Source organism: Bombina bombina, chromosome 4, assembly GCF_027579735.1.
Source record: "Bombina bombina isolate aBomBom1 chromosome 4, aBomBom1.pri, whole genome shotgun sequence".
NCBI lineage: Eukaryota > Metazoa > Chordata > Amphibia > Anura > Bombinatoridae > Bombina > Bombina bombina.
This window is the reverse complement of record NC_069502.1, coordinates 236,552,672-236,579,223: the sequence shown is the minus strand read 5'-3', so window position 1 is coordinate 236,579,223 and position 26,552 is coordinate 236,552,672. Positions and strand designations below refer to the sequence as shown.

Sequence of the window (26,552 nt, the reverse complement as noted above, 5' to 3'; positions counted from 1 at the left end):
TGTCGGGATTGTGCATTTGAGGATATGCAATCGGATTTGCTGAGCGCAAATAGTGAGTAGGTTTTTTCCCCCCACTTTTTTTTTGCTCCATTGATTGCTTTGGGGGTATACGTTATCACGTACTCAATATTCTAAGTTTAGCTTTTTACATACGTTGGGTTAGTGTGCGTTTGAAAACAGTTTAATTATAACTTGTAATACGAGCGCTACCTGACACACGCAAAAAGCTTACTTCTATCGGAGTTAACGCTCGAGCAGGAAAGTTATATACCACTTCACTTGTAAGCTAGCCCTATACAGGCATAAACAGTAGGTAAAGATTGTATTGCTTTATTAGAAGCTACACACTTGAAATATATCCCTTTAATTTAAAGGTTGCTGTTTTTAACTGGTAAGAAATTAGGTGTTCTGTTTTTACAAGGCTTGTGCCAAAGAGCAGAGACACTACTAAAATAATGCTCCTCATTATGCAGATGTGAAAGATAATTTCTGTACAATTTATGTAGGAATGCTACTTTGCTTCTCTTAAAGGGACAGTTACTGCAGAATTTGTATTGTTTAAAATGATAGATAATCCCTTTATTACCCATTCCCCAGTTTTCCATAACCAACACGGTTATATTAATATACTTTTTACCTCTGTGATTACATTGTATCTAAGCATCTGCAGACTGCCCCCTTATTTCAGTTCTTTTGACAGACTTGCATTTTAGCCAATCAGTGCCCTCTCATAAGTAACTCCACAGGAGAGAGCACAATATTATCTATATTGCACACATGAACTAGCTCCCTCTGTCTGTTAAAAACTGTCAAATGCAGTCGGCCTTCAAGGTCTTAGAAATTAGCATATGAGCCTACCTAGGTTTAGTGTTCAACTAAGAATATCAAGAGAACAAAGCAAATTTGATGATAAAAGTGAACTGGAAAGTTGTTTAAAATTGCATGCCCTATCTGAAACATGACATTTACTTTTTGACTAGACTGTCCCTTTAAGTTAACAAAATAGCACAATTTATTTACAATGCTTTTTTCTATATTATAAATTAATATTTTATACTGGAGATGGCAGTGTTGATCTGTTTAGTTAAATGCAAAAACATCATATTAACCAATGTAATCTAAGATATGTTGGTTATCAAATATCCTTTACTGTAATATGTATAAAATGAAATGTGTGTGTATTTGTCTATATGTGTACTGTATATGTATGTATATGTGTATATAGGTGTAACTTACTATCACTTTAACTAACATTTATTAATAACAGAAAATGTTTTGCTTTATAAATAATTCTGCCTGCACCCTGGTTATTGATTTTTAAAGTGGAAGTGTGCATCATCATTGAAGTATAATATATATATATATATACATATATATATATATATATATATATATATATATATATATATAACGGCAGAGAAATCTATAAAGCAAAACATTTTCTGTTATTAATAAATGTTAGTTAAAGTGATAGTAAGTTACACCTATATACACATATACATACATATACAGTACACATATACACAAATATAAGCGTTACTCATTGTGATATAGATGGGGATGCCATATGGATTAAATGGGACAATTTTGAAAGATTTTGATTTACTGTCACTTAAAGCTATCCAAAACACAAATTAATTGCATAATTTAATATAAATTGATATAATGATAATCTGTGCAACAAACATTAAAAAACATAATATTAGCTAATTTTAGGTTAATATTGGCATATATTTTAACTGGGTGGTCAGTAAACCCAGCTGGGTGGTGCACTCAGGGGCGTATTTGCAGTGGAAGCGTTCTTGTTGAGAAACTTGCCCGGGGATATGCTTACAAGGTGAGGCTGGAGGAGAAGACCTTGTGCCGATATGCTGCCTCCCCTTGTCAGCTGTGGTGGGTCTGCGAGCGCAGTGCTTATTTCAGGTCTTAGTAACAAACAGACTGGATGCGTCTGTACACTGCTTAGATCAGCTTGTGATGTCTAATCATAAACTATAATAGCTAGCTTTCTCTGCATTCATGAACCCACAAGGTAAATAATAAACAGAGACTTAAAACGTTTCATTACTTGAATGATGGTAATTACTGTATGTTGTTGCATGTGAAGGGCAATGATTGTTTCATAGTGTATTCTTCTTTCCCTCCCTTCCTATTCTCTCTCTTATTTACCTTTCTCTCTCCCTCCCTCAACTCACTCCCTTCTTTCTTTCTTTCCCTCCCTCCTTTCTTTCCCTACCTCCCTTCTTTCCCTACCTCCCTTCTTTCTCTACCTCCCTTCTTTCCCTACCTCCCTTCTTTCTCTACCTCCCTTCTTTCCCTCCCTCCTTTCGTTCCCTACCTCCTTCTTTCCCTACCTCCCTTCTTTCCCTCCCTCCTTTCTTTCCCTACCTCCCTTCTTTCTCTACCTCCCTTCTTTCCCTCCCTTCTTTCTTTCCCTACCTCCCTTCTTTCCCTACCTCCTTTCTTTCCCTACCTCCTTTCTTTCCCTACCTCCCTTCTTTCTCTACCTCCCTTCTTTCTCTACCTCCCTTCTTTCCCTCCTTCTTTCCCTCCCTCCCTTCTTTCCCTCCCTCCTTTCTTTCCCTACCTCTCTTCCTTCTCTACCTCCCTTCTTTCCCTCCCTCCTTTCTTTCCCTACCTCCCTTCTTTCCCTACCTCCTTTCTTTCCCTAGCTTCCTTCTTTCTCTACCTCCCTTCTTTCCCTACCTCCCTTCTTTCTCTACCTCCCTTCTTTCTCTACCTCCCTTCTTTCCCTACCTTTCTTTCTCTCAACTCCCTCCCTTGCTCCCTTCTTTCACTCCTTTCTTTGCCTCCCTCTTTTCTCCTTTCCCTCCCCACTTTTCTCTTTCTCCCTCCCTTCATTCTTTCCTTTTCCTCCCTTTTCTCTTCTTCCCTTCTTTTCTCTCCCTTATCTCAGAGATAAAATGGTATGAGATGCATGCAACTTAACCCACCTGTATGCAAGGGTTTTGCTAGCCTATTTCCTTTTGAATTGTTATGAAAAAAACAAACATTTTACACACTGACCCCAAAAAATATTAAGGGAAAAAAGGCCTAAAACCTTGGGGGGGTGGGCAGCAGAATTATGAGTGCGCCCATTAAATAGGCCCTGGGTAGCACACTTATTTCTAGTGGCAAATGTTCCAGTTAAAGGACATGAAACACAAACTGTTTCTTTCATGATTTAACCAGAGCATACAGTTTTAAATTGCTTTCCAGTTTACTTCTGTCATCTAATTTCCTTCATTCTCTCTGTATTGTTTGGTGAAAAGCATGCATAGGTAGGCTCAGGAGCAATAATGCACCACTGGGAGCTAGCTGCTGATTGGTGGATGCACGTTTGCCTGATGCGTTCAGCTAGCACCCTGTAGTGCATAACTGAACCTTTAATAAAGTAAGAGAATAAAGCAAATTTGATAATAGAAGTCTATTGGAAAGTTGTATAAAATTGTATGCTCTATCTGAACCGTGAAAGAAAATATTTGGGTTTCACGTGTTTTTAACTCCTTGATGACCAGCAACATACCCTGTACATCGCTTGTCTTTCAGTGGGGCTTGCTTTTTTAATAGCGCAGCTGTAGTCGCCAGCGGCAAGACCGCACTGTTCTGGGAGGCCTGCTGGAGGGAGGGCTGAAAAACTCTTAACGACTAGTGGCGTATGGGGTTAATGACTCCTTAAGCCATCAAATGAATAATAAACCTGTAACGGAAGCCTATGTGACGGTAGGGTTTGTCACAAAATTTAAATGGCTCAAACTATTAATTCCCACTAAAACAACAAACCTCAATCTCTAATAATTATTTAAACTTGAAGTATGTAGTATTTTAAAATATACATTAATGACTAATATCTAGAATACAACAGATAGTAATTAAGGTTTGATAGCGATGTTGCTACAGCTGTAAGAAACTTCATAAATCAGTTATTTAAAAGTCTAGTATACAGCAAGGTGATTCATACAGGGACACAAAAAGCCAACGCAAATATGGTTTGTATACACTACGTAATAAAATAAAAGTAAAGAGAACCTCCTGTTAATACTCTACAAGGTTAAATACATATATTCATACTATGTGTGTATGATACAAAGAGCAATAAAGTAGTGTTTTGTTTTCTGTTATTTATTTTAGGTCCTCAGAGCTCATATCTTACCACTAACAAATGTGGCGTTTAATAAATCTGGCTCCAGGTAAGCAAACATGATATTTATTTTTCTAAGAACAATAATTTTGATTGAAATGTAACAATGTACAACAAAATAAATACAGAAAACTGATACAGGTGTAAGTATCACAATGAACATAGGGTATTGGCAAATACACTGAAATAAAGTATACAGTGTATACATGAGACTGAAGTACAGTTTAGAACTGTACAAATAAAGGCCTCAATCACAAACTATCAGGAGCTGAATTTTCGGTTGTTTTTCGGCCAAAAAAAGGCACCTTTTTGATTTGGCACAATCACAAAATCATGGTCACAAATGCACATTCCAGATTACAAGTTCAATATTTTATGCACTGTCATGAATGAGATTGTACTTAGAGTGTATAGAGGTCGGTCCCCTTTAAAATAAAAAAAACTGTTCAGTATTGCCCAGCCTTGTTTAAAGGGACATTAAACATTTTGAGATGGTAATATAAAATGATAAATCGTATATATAAAAAAACTGCAATATACTTTCATTTTTTATTTTGTCCCCTTTTCATGTAATTCAATTCTGAAATTGTGAGATTTTCAGTTTCTGTATTATATTCCACACAGCCATTCGCTGCTCACTCTAGTGACCTATTTATATCTGTCTCTAATTGACTTCAGCAGAGAAGGTAACATGGCAGCTCCCATTGTTTTATAGACACTTAAACTTTACACTTATTTTCTCAATATTTAAATAGCTAATGAAGCTTTAAAAAATACATCTACATGTTATACTTAGACTAATCTTTTCTTGAATGCATCATTCTATCTAGCATTTATTTAGCGTTTAATGTCCCTTTAAGGGTCTCTTTGAAAAATAATAATCAGTAAGGAAGTTCTGTAGAGATTTACAATTCAAAAGAAGGGAAAATCCTGTAAAACTAGAAATAAACCTTGTTTAACTCCTTAACGACCAAGGACGTGCCAGGCACGTCCTACAAAAAATGGTTGTTAACGTCCAAGGACGTGCCTGACATGTCCTTAGGGTTTTCAAGACCTGGATGCAATCGTGATCGCTTCCAGCTGCTTTCAGGGTATTCCAGTGATGCCACTAATGCTAAAATTAAGGTGTGCTAGTTGGAGGCGCTACAAGCTACCTAATTAACCCCTTCACTGCTGTGCATACTACAAGTGTGGTGCGCAGTGGCATTTAGCGGCATTCTAATTATCAAAAAGCAATGCCAAAGCTATATATGTCTTCTATTTCTGAACAAAGGGGATCCCAGAGAAGCATTTACAACCATTTGTGCCATAATTGCACAAGCTGTTTGTAAATAATTTCAGCGAGAAACCTAAAGTTAGTGAAAAAGTGAACAATTTTTTTTTATTTGATCGCATTTGGCGGTGAAACTGTAGCATGAAATATACCAAAATGGGCCTAGATCAATACTTTGGGTTGTCTACTAAAAAAAATATACATGTGAAGGGTTATTCAGGGATTCCTGACAGATATCAGTGTTACTATGTAACTATTGCTAATTTTGAAAAAAAAAAAATGGTTTGGAAATAACAAAGTGCTATGTGTACTTATTGCCCTATAGCTTGCAAAAAAAGCAAAGAACATGTAAACATTGGGTATTTCTAAACTCAGGACAAAATTTAGAAACTATTTAGCATGGGTGTTTTTGGTGGTTGTAGATGTGTAACAGATTTTGGGGGTCAAAGTTAGAAAAAGTGTTTTTTTTTCCATTTTTTTAATCATATTTTATATATATATTTTTATAGTAAATTATAAGATATAATGAAAATAATCGTATCTTTAATGGCAAGAAAAACGGTATATAATATGTGTGGGTACAGTAAATGAGTAAGAAGTAAATTACAGCTAAACACCTCAGAAATGTAAAAATAGCCCTGGTCCCTAACGGTAAGAAAATTGAAAAATGGTCTGGTCACTAAGGGGTTAAAAACAATCCTTGTGAAAGTTGTCAAACAACCATATAGGGATAAAAAAGCAGCCTGCCAATATTAGCAACCTAAAATGGTGCGGATGGAAACGGATCATGCCAATGCGAGTGAGAAACACAATCAAATATGAAATATAAAACACTCCATTTATAGATATTGTTTTTCTGTAGTGCCTATAGAAGTTTTTCCATCCTGCCAAGATACATATAGCATTCATATGGATACTGAGTGTTGAGGGTGTCTTGTGATAACAATAGGTGAATATCACACGTGAAAATTTTTTTGTTTTCTTGCCAAGTGAAGGGGTTCCATGAATAGAGTTTTTCTGTAACCATAAGGGGTATAGACTATTATACGTGTCAGTTTTGGGAGACCTCACAATTTTTATTTCTAAAACAGGCAGTTAACACTCAAAGTCCTTTTGAAGAACTTTTCGGGTTAAAAGGGTTAAAAACTTGTTTGCGGCGGTGAGTTTTTAATAAACTATATGATATAGTAATGAGATCACTCAAGAAACTCAGCTCCCAAATCAGTTGGTATGATAAAATCGTTTTTTGGAAGAGAAAGCCTATAGATTGTGATCAACCCTATAATAAGCTATGAAAAGAGGGAACAACGTACCTCAAAGTTTTTCTCTATAATCCATATGGTAGATGAGAAATGAGAAGATTAAATAAATCTATTAGCCGTCAGAAGTTGAACACAAAACAGATTAAATCAGTTTACGTCAGGGTTGTGTTCCTGAAGGAACCGTTGTAAAACAAATCAGTGTAAAATGAACCAAGTTGTATAATGTAAGGCAATAGGAAGTAACTGACGGCTAGATTTAGAGTTTTGTCGGTAACGACCCGCATAGCTAACGCTGGGTTTTTTCCCCCCGCACCTTTTAAATACCGCTGGTATTTAGAGTTCACAGAAGGGCTGCGTTAGGCTCCAAAAAGGGAGCGTATAGCATATTTACTGCCACTGCAACTCTCAATACCAGCGGTGCTTACGGACGCGGCCAGCTTAAAAAACGTGCTCGTGCACGATTTCCCCATAGAAAACAATGGGGCTGTTTGAGCTGAAAAAAAAACTAACACCTGCAAAAAAGCAGCGTTCAGCTCCTAACGCAGCCCCATTGTTTCCTATGGGGAAACACTTCCTAAGTCTGCACCTAACACCCTAACATGTACCCCGAGTCTAAACACCCCTAACCTTACACTTATTAACCCCTAATCTGCCGCCCCCACTATCGCTGACCCCTGCATTATACTATTAACCCCTAATCTGCCGCTCCGTACACCACCGCAACCTATGTTTTCCCTATGAACTCCTAATCTGCTGCCCCTAACACCGCCGACCCCTATATTATATTTATTAACCCCTAATCTGCCGCCCCCAACGTCGCCTCCACCTACCTACACTTATTAACCCCTAATCTGCCGACCGGACCTCACCGCTACTCTAATAAATTTATTAACCCCTAAAGCTAAGTCTAACCTTAACACTAACACCCCCCTAAATTAAATATAATTTAAATCTAACGAAATAAATTAACTCTTATTAACTAAAGTATTCCTATTTAAAGCTAAATACTTACCTGTAAAATAAACCCTAATATAGCTACAATATAAATAATAATTATATTGTATCTATTTTAGGATTTATTTTTATTTTACAGGCAACTTTCAATTTATTTTAACTAGGTACAATAGCTATTAAATAGTTATTAACTATTTAATAGCTACCTAGCTAAAATAAAGAGAAATTTACCTGTAAAATAAATCCTAACCTAAGTTACAATTACACCTAACACTTCACTATACTTTAATACATTATTTCTATTTAAAACTAAATACTTACCTGTAAAATAAACCCTAAGATAGCTACGATGTAATTAATAATTAAATTGTAGCTATTTTAGGATTTATATTTATTTTACAGGTAACTTGGTATTTATTTTAGCTAGTTAGAATAGTTATTAAATAGTTATTAACTATTTAATAACTACCTAGCTAAAAGAAATACAAAATTACCTGTAAAATAAATCCTAACCTAAGTTACAATTAAACCTAACACTACACTATCATTAAATTAATTAAATAAATTAACTACAAATAACTACAAGTAAATACAATTACATAAACTAACTAAAGTACAAAAAATAAAAAAAGCTAAGTTACAAAAAATAAAAAAATAAGTTACAAACATTTAAAAAATATTACAACAATTTTAAGCTAATTACACCTAATCTAAGCCCCCTAATAAAATAACACAGCCCCCAAAATAAAAAAATGCCCTACCCTATTCTAAATTTAAAAAGTTCAAAGCTCTTTTACCTTACCATCCCTTAAAAGGGCCTTTTGCGGGGCATGCCCCAAAGAAAACTGCTCTTTTTCCTGTAAAAGAAAAATACAACATTAAAACCCACCACCCACATACCCCTAATCTAACCCAAACCCCTCTTAAAAAAACCTAACACTACCCCCCCGAAGATCATCCTACCTTGAGTTGTCTTCAGCCAGCCGACCCACCGATGGAACCGAAGAGGAGATCCGGAGCGGCAGAAGTGATCCTCCAAGGGGCGCTGAAGAAGTCTTCCATCCGATGAAGTCATCATCCAGGTGGCGCTGAAGAAATCTTCCATCCGGGCGATATCATCTTCCAAGCGGCGCTGAAGAAGTCTTCCATCCGGGCGATGTCATCTTCCAAGCGGGGTCTTCAATCTTCTTCTTCAAGATCCATCTTCATTCCGCCGACGCGGAACATCCTTCTTCCCCGATGGACTACCGACGAATGAAGGCTCCTTTAAGGGACATCATCCAAGATGGCGTTCCTCTAATTCCGATTGGCTGATAGATGGGCTATATAAATGGATAATCTACAAAACATTTATGCAAAGAAAAATCTAGTGTATGATGTCCCTTTAACTTCCATTTCAGGCGAGCATTCACTGCTTTATAAATGGAGCCCTATATTCTGTGGTATGAGCTGAACCAAGATAAAGATAATGTCATCTTTTTTTTCTCTCAGCTTCATCACTGGCAGCTATGACAGGACATGCAAAGTATGGGAAACGGCAACAGGGGAGGAGCTGCACACCTTAGAAGGACATCGTAATGTGGTTTATGCTATCCAGTTTAATAATCCCTATGGGTAAGTAACTCCCTGTTATGTCAGCAACGCTATCAGGAAGAGGGAGCTCTTAGAAGGACATTATATACAAATTGGATGCTGAAAAAGATACAGCTTCACATTGAAGCGCATTTTGCAATAATTAATACAGCATTGTTTTGTTGAATGAAATATAGAAATATGTTTTGACCTCAGATAAGAACTATAGGTCCAACAAGTCTGTCCATATTTCCTATCAAGTGTACATTTAATTTGTTCATAGGATAGCCTTATGCTTATCCTAGGCATTCTTTAGCCTGTTGTTACCACCTCTGTGAGGAAGCGCTTCTGAACTTACTTCAATTTGAGATCATGGCCCCTTGTTGCTCTTTTTGTGAAAAATACATTCAGCCTTAGCTTTATTAAGTTCCGTAACATAATTGAAAGATTCCATTGTAACTTCTCTTTCCATTCTCTCCTCTAAGCTCTAAGCTATACATATTTAGGTCATTGAGTCTTTCTTTGTAAGTTTTATTTTTTTGTCCAGGGCTTGACAAATTTTCAGGTTTATAAATAAATACTGTACTGACACCCAGCAATAGTATAACTCTTACTTGCTACAAACACACATGGGTAACCATGGAGTTAAATCACAGTGGCATAACAAACTTCCATCACTGTGCTATGCAGCCTTATAACTCGTGTGTTCATGAATAATTAATTGCTTAAGTTGATATTATATTGAGTTAATGTTTCTTTAAACGTCCTTTATCTCTTCAGAGAATTAAAAGGACACAAAAATCAAAATGAAGCCTTCATGGTTCACAGATAGCAATCAGTTTACTTCTATAATCAATTTTACTTTGTTCTTTTGGTGTCCTTTGCTAATAGTATACCTAGGTAGGCTGAGGAGCAGTGGACCACTACTGGTAGCTAGCTGGTTCATTAGATGTGGCCAACTATGTCCCAGTGGTGTATTGGTACTTTGGATTGGACTTTAACTACACGTTTACAGTGCAATAATAAATAGTATAACAAGGCTTTACAAGGGTTGTATCCCTGGACCAAAAACAAATAAAAATTGCTGTCAAAAGGAACCTACAAAATATTACACTCAATATGTTTTCTTAACAAAAATCATTCATGGGATTTACACAATTTTGCTGGCACATTTACATAGAGCTGTATGAATTTTGTATTCCCACCAACTTGCTTTGTAGTTTCATAGTAAACCTTTATCTTTATGGCTATTTGATGATGCATCCTTTCTCTTGTTAAGTGTATCCAGTCCACGGATCATCCATTACTTATGGAATATATTCTCCTTCCCAACAGGAAGCTGCAAGAGTCCACCCACAGCAAAGCTGCTATATAGCTCCTCCCCTAACTGCCATATTCAGTCATTCTCTTGCAAGCCTCAACATAGATAGGAGGTTGTGAGAGTCTGTGGTGCTTTCTACTTAGTTTATTCTTCAATCAAAAGTTTGTTATTTTTAAATGGCACCGGAGTGTGCTGTTTATCTCAGGCAGTATTTGGAAGAAGAATCTGCCTGCGTTTTTCTATGATCTTAGCAGACGTAACTAAGATCCATTTGCTGTTCTCACACATTCTGAGGAGTGAGGTACTTCAGAGGGGGAATGGCGTGCAGGTTTTCCTGCAGATAAGGTATGTGCAGTAAAATATTTTTCTAGGAATGGAATTGACTAAGAAAATACTGCTGATACCGAAGTAATGTAAGTAAAGCCTTAAATGCAGCGATAGCGACTGGTATCAGGCTTATTAATAGAGATACATACTCTTATAAAAATGTGTTTTAAAACGTTTGCTGGCATGTTTAATCGTTTTTTAACGTACATTGGTGATAACACTGTAATGTTGGTATAGCCTTAAATGCAGTAAAAGCGACTGGTATCAGGCTTATTAATAGAGATACATACTCTTGTAAAAATGTGTTTTAAAACGTTTGCTGGCATGTTTAATCGTTTTTTAACATATGTTTGGTGATAAAACTTATTGGGGCCTAAGTTTTTTCCACATGGCTGGCTTAAATTTTGCATAGAAACAGTTAACTGAAGCTTCCCACTGTTGGCTGTGGCAGTTTGTTGTGTCTGTTTTTAAAAACGTCTATGTCGTTTTTTTTTTTTTGTTTTTTTTTTTGTTTTTTTATCTGTTTTTTGCATTAAGGGGTTAATCATCCATTTGCAAGTGGGTGCAATGCTCTGTTACCTTATTACATGTACTGTAAAAATTTCGTTTGTTTTACTGCCTTTTTTTTTTTTTTCACTGTTTTTCAAATTTTGACAAAATTTGTTTCTCTTAAGGGCACAGTAACGTTTTATATATTTGCTTGTTAACTTGATTTAAAGTGTTTTCCAAGCTTACTAGTCTCATTATTAGTCTGTTCTAACATGTCTAACATAGAGGAAGCTCTGTGTTCATTATGTTTTAAAGCCATGGTGGAACCCCATCTTAGAATGTGTACCAGATGTACTGATTTCATGTTAAACAATAAAGATCATTTTTTGTCTTTAAAAACATTATCACCAGAGGATTCTGTCGTGGGGGTAGTTATGCCGACTAACTCTCCCCACGTGTCAGACCTTTTGACTCCCGCTTTAGGGACTCACGCTCAAATGGCGCCAAGTACATCAAGGGCACCCATAGCGTTTCTTTTACCAGGGGATTCTGTCGAGGGGAAAGTTATGCCGACTAACTCTCCCCACGTTTCAGACCCTTCGACTCCCGCTTCAGGGACTCATGCTCAAATGGCGCCAAGTACATCAAGGGCGCCCATAGCGTTTATTTTACAAGACATAGCAAAGGTGGTGAATAATATTCTGGCAGCAGTATTAGTCAGACTACCTGAAATTAAAGGAAAGCAGTTAGCTCTGGGGGTAGATACAGAGCATACAGACGCTTTAAGAACCATGTATGATACTACCTCACAATATGCTTAGTCTGTGGGTGATTTTTTTTGACTCAGGGAAGATGATTTAACCTGATTCTGATATTTCTACATTTAAAATTTATGCTTGAGAACCTCCACTTGTTGCTCAGGGAGGCTTTGGCTGCTCTGAATGAATGTGTACAATCGCAGGGCCAGAGAAATTGTGTAGACTGGATAAATAATATGCAGTGCCGGTGTGTACTGATGTTTTTCCAATACCTAAAGAGGTTTACTAATTTTTTTTTTTTTTAATAAGGAATGGGATAGACCAGGTGTGCCGTTCTCTTCCCCTCCTATTTTTTAGAAGAATGTTTTCTAATAGTTACCACCACACGGGACTTCTGGCAGACAGTTCCTAAGGTGGAGAGAAGAGTTTCTACTCTAGCTAAGCGTACCACTACCTCTGACGAGGACAGTTGTGCTTTTTAGATCCAATGGATAAAAAATGTTTATTCAACAGGGTTTTATCCTGCAGCCCCTTGCATACATTGCTTCTGTCACTGCTGCTGCGGCGTTCTGGGTTGAGTCTCTTGATGAGGCTTTACAGTTAAGCGACTCCATTGGATGAATATATTTGACAAGCTTATGCTAGCCAATTCCTTTGTTTTCTGATGCCTTGTTCATTTGACTAGACTAACGGCTAAGAATTCTGTTTTTTTACTATACTGGCGCGCAGAGCGCTATGGCTTATATCATGGTCAGCTGTCGTGACTTTAATAAATAAGCTACTTAACTTCCCTTCCCCCTATTCGGGCCTGGTTTGAAGGAGATTATTGCTTATATCACTGGAGGAAAAGGTCATGCCCTTCCTCAGGATAGGTCCAAATCAAGGGCCAAAAAAAAAAAAAAAGTCTAATTTTCGTGCCTTTTAAAAACTTCAGGGCAGGTGTGGCATCCTCTTCCTCTAAGGCAAAACAAGAGGGAATTTTTGCTCAGTCCAAGGCGGTCTGGAGACAATCAGACCTGGAACAAAGATAAGCAGGCCAAGGAGCCTGCTGCTGCCTCTAAGACAGCATGTAGAACGGCTCCCTATCCGGTAACGGATCCTATAGGGGGCAAACTTTCATTCTTCGCCCAGGCGTGGGCAAGAGATGCCCAGGATCCCTAGGCATTGGAATTTATATCCCAGAGATATCTTCTGGATTTCAAAGATTCCCCCCCAAAAAAAGGGGAGATTTCGCCTTTCACAATTATCTACAAACCAGATAAAGAAGGAGGCATTCTTACATTGTGTACGAGATCCATCCAGTTCCAAGAGAGGAACAGGGACAGAGTTTTTACTCAAATCTGTTTGTGGTTCCCAAGGAGAGGGAACCTTCAGACCTATTTTGGATCTAAAGATCTTAAACAAATTCCTCAGAATTCCGTCATTTAAGATGGAAACTATTCGTACCATCTTAACTATGATCCAGGAGAGTCAATAGAGGACTACAATGGATTTGAAGGATGCTTATCCTCACATTGTGATGCATAAAGATCACCATCGTTTTTCAGGTTTGCCTTTCTAGACAGGCATTACCAGTTTGTAGCTCTTTCCTTTGGGATATGTACAGCCCCAAGAATCTTTATGGAGGTTCTGGGGTCGCTTTGGCGGTCCTTAGACCGCGGGGCATAGAAGTGGCCCCTTATTTAGACGACATCCTGATACAGGCGTCAAACATCCAAATTGCCCAGTCTCATACGGACGTAGTACTGGCATTTCTGAGATCACATGGGTGGAAAGTGAACAAGGAAAGAGTTCTCTATCCCCAATCTCAAGGGTTTCCCTCCTAGGGACTCTGATAGATTCTGTAGAAATGAAAATTTACCTGACGGAGTCCAGGTTGTCAAAAGTTTCTAAATTTCTGCCGTGTTTTTTCATCCCATCCGCGCCCTTCGGTGGCTCAGTACATGAATGAAATCGGCTTAATTGTAGCGGCAAGGGACATAGTACCGTTTGCACGTCTACATTTCAGACCGCTGCAACTATGCATGCTCAGTCAGAGGAACGGGGATTACACAGATTTGTCCCCCTGTTAAACCTGGACCAAGAGACCAGAGATTCTCTTCTCTGGTGACTATGTCGGGTCCATCTGTCCAAGGGTATGACCTTCCGCAGGTCAGATGGGACAATTGTTACAATAGATGCCAGCCTTTTAGGTTGGGATGCAGTCTGGAACTCCCTGAAGGCTCAGGGATAGTGGACTTAGGAGGAGACCCTCCTTCTAATAAATATTCTGGAACTGGGAGTGATATTCCATGCTTTTCAGACTTGGCCTCAGTTAGCAACTCTGAGGTACATCATACTCAGTCGGACAATATACACGACTGTGGCTTACATCAGCCATCAAGGGGGAACAGAAGTTCCCTAGCGATGTTAGAAGTCTTACAATAATTCACTGGACAGAGACTCACTCTTGTCTATCAGCTATCCATATCCCAGGTGTTGAGAACTGGGAGGTGGATTTTCTAAGTCGTCAGACTTTTCTTCCGGGGGAGTGGGATTTCCTCCGGAGGTCAAGACCAAGCAGGAGAGGGCTTTGGTGTTTTTGACAGCGCCTGCGTAGCCACGCAGGACCTGGTATGCAGATCTGGTGGACATGTCATCCTTTCCATCACGGTCTCTGCTTCTGAGACAGGTCCCTCTACCTCAGGGTCCTTTCAACCATCTAAATAGAATCAATCTGAGATGGACTGCCTGGAGACTGAACGCTTGATGTTATCAAAGCATGGCTTCTCCGAGTCAGTCATTGATACCTTAATACAGACATGAAAGCCTGTCTCTAGGAAAATTGAACATAGATATGGTGTAAATATCTGATTGTTATGAATCCAAGGGTTACTCATGGAGTAAAGTCTGGATTCCCAGGATATTATCTTTTCTCCAAGATGTTTTTGAGAAAAGGGTTGTCAGCTAATTCCTTAAAAGGGGACAGATTTTTACTCTGTCTATTTTTTTGCACAAGCGTCTGGCAGGTATTCTAGACGTTCAGGCATTTGGTCAGGCTTTGGTTAGATCCAAGCCTGTGTTTAAAACTGTTGCTCCGCCATGGAGCTTAAACCTGATTCTTAAGGTTCTTCAAGAAGTTCCGTTTGAACCTTTTTTGTTCCATAGATATCAATCTTTATATTGGAAAGTTCCTTTTGGGTAGCTAATTCCTCGACTCGTAGAGTCTCCAAGTTATCTGTGTTACAATGTGATTCTCCTTATCTGGTCCTTCGTACGGATAAGGTAGTCCTGCGTACCAACCTGGTTTTTTTTCCTAAGGTGGTATCTAACAAGTACATCACTCAAGAGATAGTTGTTCCATGCTTGTATCCTAATCCTTCCTCAAAGAAGGAACGTCTATTACACAATATTGGACGTGGTTTGTGCTTTAAAGTTTTACTTACAAGCTACTACAGTTTTCATCAAACGTTCACCTTGTTTGTTGTCTATTCTGGACAGAGGAGAGGTCAAAAGACTTCAGCAGCCTCTCTGTCTTTTTGGTTAAAAAGCATAATTCATTTAGCTTATGAGACTGCTGGACAGCAGCCTCCTGAAGGGATTACAGCTCATTCTACTAGAGCTGTGGTTTTCACTTGGGCCTTTTTTAAATGTGGCTTCTGTTGAACAGATTTACAAGACGGAGTCTTGGTCTGCGCTTCATACTTTTCAAATTTAACAAATTTGATACCTTGCTTCTTCGGAGGCTATTTTTGGGAGAAAGGGTTTTTTACAGGCAGTGGTAACTTCCGTTTAAGTACCTGCCTTGTCCCTCCCATCATCCGTGTACTTTAGCTTTGGTATTGGTATTCCATAAGTAATGGATGATCCGTGGACTGGATACACTTAACAAGAAAAAACATAATTTATGCTTACCTGATAAATTTATTTCTCTTGTAGTGTATCCAGTCCACGGCCCGCCCTGTCACTTTAAGGCAGGTCATTTTTTCATTTGAACTACAGTCACCACTGCACCCTATGGTTTTTCCTTTCTCCTCATGTAGGAGGAGCTATATAGCAGCTTTGCTGTGGGTGGACTCTTGCAGCTTCCTGTTGGGAAGGAGAATATATTCCATAAGTAATGGATGATCCGTGGACTGGATACACTACAAGAGAAATAAATTTATCAGGTAAGCATAAATTATGTTTTCCTGCTCTGTGATGCTACTGCCGATCTGTAGCAGATGCGTATGTCTTTGTGATATACTCTGAGGCTTAGAGCAACAAACCTGAACTTTGTGTAAATGCTGTAAAACTATAAGAGACCATCTCATGGAATTAAACAGAAACCTAAAGAGTTTAAAGGGCCATAATACCCAAATGTTTAAACAATTGAAAGTGATGCAGCATAGCTGTAAAAAGCTGACTAGAAAATATCACCTAAACATCTCTATGTAAAAAAGAAAGATATTTTACCTCAAAAGTTCCTCAGTAGCCACCTCCCATTGTAAAGGATTTCTAAGCAGCATTTTAGTGTGTCTGTCCTGGGACATCTTAGGGAATGAGCATTGTGAACTCTCATATTATTTCACCAATCAGGTAAAGGAAGTTTACTATTAAATCTCATGAGAGATAAGTCAAATCTCATGAGATCACAGTAAGAGTTCATGACCTCAGCACTGCTGATGCTGATTGGCTGCTGTTCATTTCTTCATTTTTTTTTATTTTTACCTGCAGCTGGGAGCAGTTGAGTATAACTTTCTTCTGTTATGTGTGATCAGTCCACGGGTCATCATTACTTCTGGGATATTATCTGCTCCCCTACAGGAAGTGCAAGAGGATTCACCCAGCAGAGTTGCTATATAGCTCCTCCCCTCTACGTCACCCCCAGTCATTCTCTTGCACCCAAAGACTAGATAGGAGGTGTGAGAGGACTATGGTGATTATACTTAGTTTTTATAACTTCAATCAAAAGTTTGTTATTTTACAATAGCACCGGAGCGTGTTATTACTTCTCTGGCAGAGTTTGAAGAAGAATCTACCAGAGTTTTTCTTATGATTTTAACCGGAGTAGTTAAGATCATATTGCTGTTTCTCGGCCATCTGAGGGAGGTAAAAGCTTCAGATCAGGGGACAGCGGGCAGTTGAATCTGCATTGAGGTATGTAGCAGTTTTTATTTTCTGAATGGAATTGATGAGAAAATCCTGCCATACCGTTATAATGACATGTATGTATACTCTACACTTCAGTATTCTGGGGATGGTATTTCACCGGAATTACTCTGTAAAAGTACATTAAACCTTTTTATAGGTATTTAATTCATGTTAAACGTTTTTGCTGGAATGTAGAATCGTTTGCATTTCTGAGGTACTGAGTGAATAAATATTTGGGCATTATTTTTCCACTTGGCAGTTTGCTTGTTTTGATTATGACAGTTTCGTTTCTCTCTCACTGCTGTGTGTGAGGGGGAGGGGCCGTTTTTGGCGCTCTTTGCTACGCATCAAAAATTTCCAGTCAGTTACTCTTGTATTTTCTGCATGATCCGGTTCAGCTCTAACAGAACTCAGGGGTCTTCAAACTTCTTTGAAGGGAGGTAGATTCTCTCAGCAGGGCTGTGAGACTTATGTAGTGACTGTGTTTTAAAAACGTTGCTGTGATTTTTATGTTTAAAATTTAATTAGTGTTACTTTACTAATGGGAACAAACCTTTGCTAACAAGTTGTGTTGTTTTTAAGGAGTGATGCTATAACTGTTTTTCAGTTCATTATTTCAACTGTCATTTAATCGTTTAGTGCTTCTTGAGGCACAGTACGTTTTTGTTAAATAAGATTGTAACCAAGTTGCATGTTTATTGCTAGTGTGTTAAACATGTCTGATTCAGAGGAAGATACCTGTGTCATTTGTTCCAATGCCAAGGTGGAGCCCAATAGAAATTTATGTACTAACTGTATTGATGCTACTTTAAATAAAAGCCAATCTGTACAAATTGAACAAATTTCACCAAACAGCGAGGGGAGAGTTATGCCGTCTAACTCGCCTCACGTGTCAGTACCTGCGTCTCCCGCCCGGGAGGTGCGTGATATTATGGCGCCTAGTACATCTGGGCAGCCATTACAGATAACATTACAAGATATGGCTACTGTTATGACTGAAGTTTTGGCTAAGTTACCAGAACTAAGAGGCAAGCGTGATCACTCTGGGGTGAGAACAGAGTGCGCTGATAATTCTAGGGCCATGTCTGATACTGCGTCACAGCTTGCAGAGCATGAGGACGGAGAGCTTCATTCTGTAGGTGACGGTTCTGATCCAAGCAGATTGGATTCAGATATTTCAAATTTTAAATTTAAATTGGAAAACCTCCGTGTATTACTAGGGGAGGTCTTAGCGGCTCTTAACGATTGTAACACTGTTGCAATACCAGAGAAAATGTGTAGGTTGGATAAATACTTTGCGGTACCCGGCGAGTACTGACGTTTTTCCTATACCTAAGAGATTAACTGAAATTGTTACCAAGGAGTGGGATAGACCCGGTGTGCCGTTCTCACCCCCTCCAATATTTAGAAAGATGTTTCCAATAGACGCCACCACACGGGACTTATGGCAAACGGTCCCTAAGGTGGAGGGAGCAGTCTCTACTTTAGCTAAGCGTACCACTATCCCGGTGGAGGATAGCTGTGCTTTTTCAGATCCTATGGATAAAAAATTAGAGGGTTACCTTAAGAAAATGTTTGTTCAACAAGGTTTTATATTGCAACCCCTTGCATGCATCGCGCCGATTACGGCTGCGGCAGCATTTTGGATTGAGTCTCTGGAAGAGAACCTTAGTTCCGCTACGCTGGACGACATTACGGACAGGCTTAGAGTCCTTAAACTAGCTAATTCATTCATTTCGGAGGCCGTAGTACATTTAACCAAACTTACGGCTAAGAATTCAGGATTCGCCATTCAGGCACGTAGGGCGCTGTGGTTAAAATCCTGGTCGGCTGATGTAACTTCTAAGTCCAAATTACTTAATATACCTTTCAAGGGGCAAACTTTATTTGGGCCCGGTTTGAAAGAAATTATCGCTGACATTACAGGAGGTAAGGGCCACGCTCTACCTCAAGACAAAGCCAAAGCTAAGGCTAGACAGTCTAATTTTCGTCCCTTTCGGAATTTCAAAGCAGGTGCAGCATCAACTTCCACTGCACCAAAACAGGAAGGAGCTGTTGCTCGTTACAGACAAGGCTGGAAACCTAACCAGTCCTGGAATAAGGGCAAGCAGGCCAGAAAACCTGCTGCTGCCCCTAAGACAGCATGAACCGAGGGCCCCCGATCCGGGACCGGATCTAGTGGGGGGCAGACTCTCTCTCTTCGCCCAGGCTTGGGCAAGAGATGTCCAGGATCCCTGGGCGCTAGAGATCATATCTCAGGGATACCTTCTAGACTTCAAATTATCTCCCCCAAGAGGGAGATTTCATCTGTCAAGGTTGTCAACAAACCAAATAAAGAAAGACGCGTTTCTACGCTGTGTACAAGATCTATTATTAATGGGAGTGATCCATCCGGTTCCGCGGTCGGAACAAGGACAAGGGTTTTACTCAAACCTGTTTGTGGTTCCCAAAAAAGAGGGAACTTTCAGGCCAATCTTGGATTTAAAGATCCTAAACAAATTCCTAAGAGTTCCATCGTTCAAAATGGAAACTATTCGGACAATTTTACCCATGATCCAAAAGGGTCAGTACATGACCACAGTGGATTTAAAGGATGCTTACCTTCACATACCGATTCACAAAGATCATTACCGGTATCTAAGGTTTGCCTTCTTAGACAGGCATTACCAGTTTGTAGCCCTTCCATTCGGATTGGCTACGGCTCCAAGAATCTTCACAAAGGTTCTGGGTGCCCTTCTAGCGGTTCTGAGACCGCGAGGAATTTCGGTAGCTCCGTACCTAGACGACATTCTGATACAAGCTTCAAGCTTTCAAACTGCCAAGTCTCATACAGAGTTAGTTCTGGCATTTCTAAGGTCGCATGGATGGAAAGTGAACGAAAAGAAGAGTTCTCTCTTGCCTCTCACAAGAGTTCCATTCTTGGGAACTCTTATAGATTCTGTAGAAATGAAGATTTATCTGACAGAAGACAGATTAACAAAGCTTCTAAATGCATGCCGTGTCCTTCATTCCATTCAACTCCCGTCAGTAGCTCAATGCATGGAGGTGATCGGCTTAATGGTAGCAGCAATGGACATAGTACCCTTTGCACGCCTACATCTCAGACCGCTGCAATTGTGCATGCTGAGTCAGTGGAATGGGGATTACTCAGATTTGTCCCCCACTCTGAATCTGGATCAAGAGACCAGAAACTCTCTTCTATGGTGGCTTTCTCGGCCACATCTGTCCAGGGGGATGCCGTTCAGCAGGCCGGACTGGACAATTGTAACAACAGACGCCAGCCTTCTAGGTTGGGGCGCTGTCTGGAATTCTCTGAAGGCTCAGGGACAATGGAGTCAGGAGGAAAGTCTCCTGCCAATAAACATTCTGGAATTGAGAGCAGTTCTCAATGCCCTTCTAGCTTGGCCCCAGTTAAAGACTCGGGGGTTCATCAGGTTTCAGTCGGACAACATCACGACTGTAGCTTACATCAACCATCAGGGAGGGACAAGAAGCTCCCTAGCAATGATAGAAGTATCAAAGATAATTCGCTGGGCAGAGTCTCACTCTTGCCACCTATCAGCAATCCACATCCCGGGAGTGGAGAACTGGGAGGCGGATTTCTTGAGTCGCCAGACTCTTCATCCGGGGGAGTGGGAACTTCATCCGGAGGTCTTTGCCCAAATACTTCGACGTTGGGGCAAACCAGAGATAGATCTCATGGCGTCTCGCCAGAACGCCAAACTTCCTCGCTACGGATCCAGATCCAGGGATCCGGGAGCGGTTCTGATAGATGCTTTGACAGCACCTTGGAACTTCAGGATGGCTTATGTGTTTCCACCCTTCCCGCTGCTTCCTCGATTGATTGCCAAAATCAAACAGGAGAGAGCATCAGTGATTCTAATAGCGCCTGCATGGCCGCGCAGGACTTGGTATGCAGATCTAGTGGACATGTCATCCTGTCCGCCTTGGTCTCTACCTCTAAGACAGGACCTTCTGATTCAGGGTCCATTCAAACATCAAAGTCTAACTTCTCTGAAGCTGACTGCTTGGAAATTGAACGCTTGATTTTATCAAAACGTGGTTTTTCTGAGTCGGTTATTGATACCCTGATACAGGCTAGGAAGCCTGTTACCAGAAAGATTTACCATAAAATATGGCGTAAATACCTATACTGGTGTGAATCCAAAGATTACTCCTGGAGTAAGGTTAGGATTCCTAGGATATTGTCTTTTCTACAAGAAGGTTTAGAAAAGGGTTTATCGGCTAGCTCATTAAGGGGACAGATCTCAGCTCTGTCCATCTTGTTGCACAGGCGTCTGTCAGAAAATTCAGACATCCAGGCCTTTTGTCAGGCTTTAGCTAGGATCAAGCCTGTGTTTAAAACTGTTGCTCCGCCATGGAGTTTAAACTTAGTTCTTAACGTTTTACAGGGTGTTCCGTTTGAACCCCTTCATTCCATTGATATAAAATTGTTATCTTGGAAAGTTCTATTTTTAATGGCTATTTCCTCGGCTCGAAGAGTCTCTGAGTTATCAGCCCTACATTGTGATTCTCCTTATCTGATCTTTCACTCAGACAAGGTAGTTCTGCGTACTAAACCTGGGTTCTTACCTAAGGTTGTCTCTAACAGGAATATCAATCAAGAGATTGTTGTTCCATCCTTGTGTCCAAATCCTTCTTCAAAGAAGGAACGTCTTCTACACAATCTGGATGTAGTTCGTGCCCTCAAGTTCTACTTGCAGGCAACTAAAGATTTTCGCCAAACTTCTTCCCTGTTTGTCGTTTATTCTGGACAGAGGAGAGGTCAAAAAGCTTCTGCTACCTCTCTCTCTTTTTGGCTTCGTAGCATAATACGTTTAGCCTATGAGACTGCTGGACAGCAGCCTCCTGAAAGAATTACAGCTCATTCCACTAGAGCTGTGGCTTCCACTTGGGCCTTTAAGAATGAGGCCTCTGTTGAACAGATTTGCAAGGCTGCAACTTGGTCTTCGCTTCATACTTTTTCCAAATTTTACAAATTTGACACTTTTGCTTCTTCGGAGGCTATTTTTGGGAGAAAGGTTCTTCAGGCAGTGGTTCCTTCTGTATAATGAGCCTGCCTATCCCTCCCGTCATCCGTGTACTTTTGCTTTGGTATTGGTATCCCAGAAGTAATGATGACCCGTGGACTGATCACACATAACATAAGAAAACATAATTTATGCTTACCTGATAAATTCCTTTCTTCTGTTGTGTGATCAGTCCACGGCCCGCCCTGTTTTTTTAAGGCAGGTAAATATTTTTTAAATTATAATTCAGTCACCACTACACCCTTGGCTTCTCCTTTCTCGTTGGTCTTTGGTCGAATGACTGGAGGTGACGTAGAGGGGAGGAGCTATATAGCAACTCTGCTGGGTGAATCCTCTTGCACTTCCTGTAGGGGAGCAGATAATATCCCAGAAGTAATGATGACCCGTGGACTGATCACACAACAGAAGAAAGGAATTTATCAGGTAAGCATAAATTATGTTTTTTACACAGAACTTACTCTGCTGAGCTGAGGGGATTGTGAGGTAAAATATCTTCCTTTTTTACATAGAGATGCTCAGGTGATATTTTCCTGTCAGCTTTTTACAGTTATACTGCATCAGTTTCAAGTGATTTAGCATATGAGTATTATGTCCCTTTAATAGAAATGAAAGCTACAAAAGAAATATTATAAAACAAACATTGATTTAGAACTAAGATATATTTAGTTTAAATGGACAGTCTAGTCAAAAATAAACAGATTTTCAGAACTAAAGGGAGTTAGTTCATGTGTGCCATAAAGATAACATTGTGCTCACGTCAGTGGAGTTACCTAGGAGTCAGCACTGATTGGCTAAAATGCAAATCTGTCAAAAGAACTAAAATAAAGAGGCAGTCTGCAGAGGCTTAGATACCAGGTAATCAAAGAGGCAAAAAGTGTATTAATATAACTTTGTTGGTTATGCAAAACTGGGAACGGGTAATAAAGGATTATCTATCTTTTTAAACAATAAAAACTCTGGTGTAGACTGTCCCTCTTTTTAGGTCACAGATGTAGTAGATTGAAGGAATAGCCTTCTTGCAGATGATTTACAGGTAGGTGTACAGTGTTGCCGCACTTTTTGAAATCACTGCTACTTATTCTGTTGACTAAGTATTTTGTTTCTCACTCCCAGAGATAAAATTGCAACTGGATCATTTGATAAAACATGCAAGTTGTGGAGTGCTGAGACTGGAAAATGTTACCACACTTTCCGAGGACACACGGCGGAAATAGTGAGTACAGATAATGTTTTGTTTTATCAGATCAGAGAATTATTATGGCAAATCTACGAATGTTTTCATATACTGTCTATATGCAAATACATTCATCTTAATTCCCCAATATTTATCTGACAGCTAATTTATATGTTTTCATCTGTTTAAGAATTAAATAACTACAAAGCTGCATATTAATAGTAACTGTGAAAAAGATGTTGTTTACATGAACACAACATTGATTTTCTTAGTTATAACCATAGCACTTTTCAGTTGCAGAAAACCTATATATACCTATATGTCTGCATTAGACTAGATAGTAACAGCGAGGAAGGGGTATTAGTGTGCATCACCTTTGTACAAAGTACCCTATATACGGCAATAAAAAATTATTAAATAAAAGTCTTATTGACCCAAATGAATGGCTCCATATTCCAGTACATTAGAAGAGATATGAGACAATGTTTTATTCTTGCTTGGGTGTTTTTGGCTTTGTTTTATAAGCCACTCCAATTGTTTAAAGGTGTCTTTGTTTGATTTTGTTAAACCACCTGAATTACATATACATTATCACAGGAACATAAGAATCAAGTGTTCCATAGCCTTTTAAAGGGGTTTTTCATCCAGGATTTTATAAACCTTCCGGTAAGCAAAAGATATGCAACCAAATCCAAACAGTAAAACATTAATTCTAAGATGCAGAATTGATGATGAATATGTCATCTGTTAGAATTCAGTACAGGTAGCCCTCAGTTTACGCTGGGGTTAGGTTCCAGAAGGAATGGTTGTAAATCGAAACCGTTGTAAATTGAACCCCAGTTTATAATGTAAGTCAATGGGAAGTGAGGGAGTTAGGTTCCAGGCCCCTCTCAAATTTGTCATAAATAAAACCTAATACATTATTTTTAAAGCTTTGAAATGAAGACTTTAAATGCTAAACAGCATTATAAACCTAATAAAATAATCACACAACACAGAATATATAGTGAAACTAAGTTAAATGAACAAAAACATTTGCATTATAAACCTAATAAAATAATCACACAACACAGACTTAACTTGCATTTTTCTGCAAACAGTTCTTTCTATGCATTCCAATCTAGACTGATTTATAGACAGGAAGATCTTGTCCCTTTGAAATCTGCTCGATAGCTCAGGTCTGGTTAAACTGAATAATTTCAGGCTGCTTGGCTTTGCTGCAACACAAGCGGACAGCTTTACCTACTGGCTATTTTAATAAATGCACTGCTTCTCAATGCTTTTCAATAGCAGTCACATGACTGGCAGAAAAGGTTGTTATTCTGAAACGGTGTAAATTGAACCGTTGTAAAACGAGGGCCACCTGTATTATCAATTATCAAAACAGTTATTTGATATTATAAATGAGTGTTCATTCATAGTTATGAATACATTTTATAGTTGCAAAATATAATATGTGTAATGCTTGGTTAAACTACTACACGCATATACTTTAAAACATGTTTATTATTCTAATGGGGATTATCACTGGGCATTTTATAATAAAAATAAAAAAAGATTATAAAATGCAAACATTCTAATGGAGACGGCTAATCAAAAGAAAGAAGTTGAATGGAAATGTACAGTCAAAAACCTTAAGTAATTCCCACCCAGTGTGCTGTAGGAATGTTGGCATTTGAGTCATGGAAAATAAAATATAACAGATGTTTTTTGCTGTTTGAAATATCACCATATTCATGAAAACATTGCAGTAGGATAACCGGCGAGACAGTGATTTGATTTAATGAAGTTTTCTTAAAGAGGCATATTGAAGAGACATCAAAAGATAAAAAAAAAATGTCAGTTTACTTCTATGATCAAAATTAATTGTCAAAAAGCATACCTAGGTAGAATCAGGATCAGCATTATACTACTGGGAGTTAGTTGGTGGTTGGTGGCTACATATATGGGCCTCATGTCATTGGCTCACCAGATGTGTTCAGCACATTTTTTTTTTGCATTTTTTTGTCCCTTTAAACATACCAGGAAACTATACCATCTAAATTATTTAGAAGACAGCTATGCATTATGAGGTGTAGTAATTGACTTTAGTAGTATTATTATTTTGTTTATTTGAATATCTTAAGAGAGTAGTGTTAAAGTGTAAACATATTTTTGTTCTGTATTAAAATCTTTCAATCACATTTTTTTCTGAAATATAATTAAAGATACAGTTCTTCCAATTTGCAAAATATACTAATGTCAGTAACATGTTTAATGTTCATAAATAATTGTGTTTACAGTTTAGGAGGAAACTACTAATATCATTTAACAACATGTATTTATATTTCCAGGTTTGTGTAGCATTCAATCCTCAAAGTACCTTGGTAGCAACTGGGAGCATGGATACCACAGCTAAGTTGTGGGACATACAAACCGGAGAAGAAGCTCTCACCTTGAATGTGAGTAGGCGAGATGGAGTTTATATACAAAATCTGGTATTCAGAGGTTGTAGTTTTGCCGGCTCTGCGTGTGCTAGATGCTACAAGTGTTTTTGTACTCATTATATAGGGGGATGCAGGATTTATATTAATATTAAAAGGCTAACTTATTACTTTAGATTTCAGAAAAGAACAACAAAGACCAAATAGAATTTTAGGTTTTACAGGAAATTGTGTAAGGACAAATTTAGTGGCTCCCTAATTCCCTCTCCCTGTATCCTTTTTTAGATTGTCTCCCTGATATTCTCTCTTTCTCTCTTGGCCTCCTTCCCTCACTCTGAAGCAGAAGCGATAAACTGAGATATTCTGCATGAATCCCAGAGACTGAAATACTCCTCCCCCATATACACCATATATATCCATACTTGCAAACAGACTGCAATTTCCCCACAATATCCCATAATCTCCCTTTCCCAAAAATATGTCATTTGGCAACACTAATAAGCAATTTGTCATGCTAGTAAAGCTGATTTGATTTTGAGCAATGTTCTTAGTGATCTAGGTAGTTTTTTTTATTTAATCCAATTAAAGTTTGCTCATAAAGTATGTGTTTATGTTCTTAATCTCCAGGGCCATTCAGCAGAGATAATCTCATTATCATTTAACACTACTGGAGACAGGCTGATCACAGGCTCGTT

General features: G+C 38.8%; 1 protein-coding gene across 1 annotated transcript in view; it reads left to right on the top strand.

Moving 5' to 3' along the window:
- The window catches only part of LOC128657210 (dynein assembly factor with WDR repeat domains 1), a 61,876-nt gene that overhangs the window by 13,761 nt on the left and 21,563 nt on the right, over positions 1–26,552 (top strand). Inside the window, exons 4-8 of the mRNA XM_053711467.1 lie at positions 4,132–4,190; positions 9,122–9,244; positions 23,374–23,473; positions 25,768–25,875; positions 26,485–26,549. Of these exons, the coding sequence (XP_053567442.1) occupies positions 4,132–4,190; positions 9,122–9,244; positions 23,374–23,473; positions 25,768–25,875; positions 26,485–26,549 (455 nt within the window). The remainder of the gene's footprint in view (positions 1–4,131; positions 4,191–9,121; positions 9,245–23,373; positions 23,474–25,767; positions 25,876–26,484; positions 26,550–26,552) is intronic.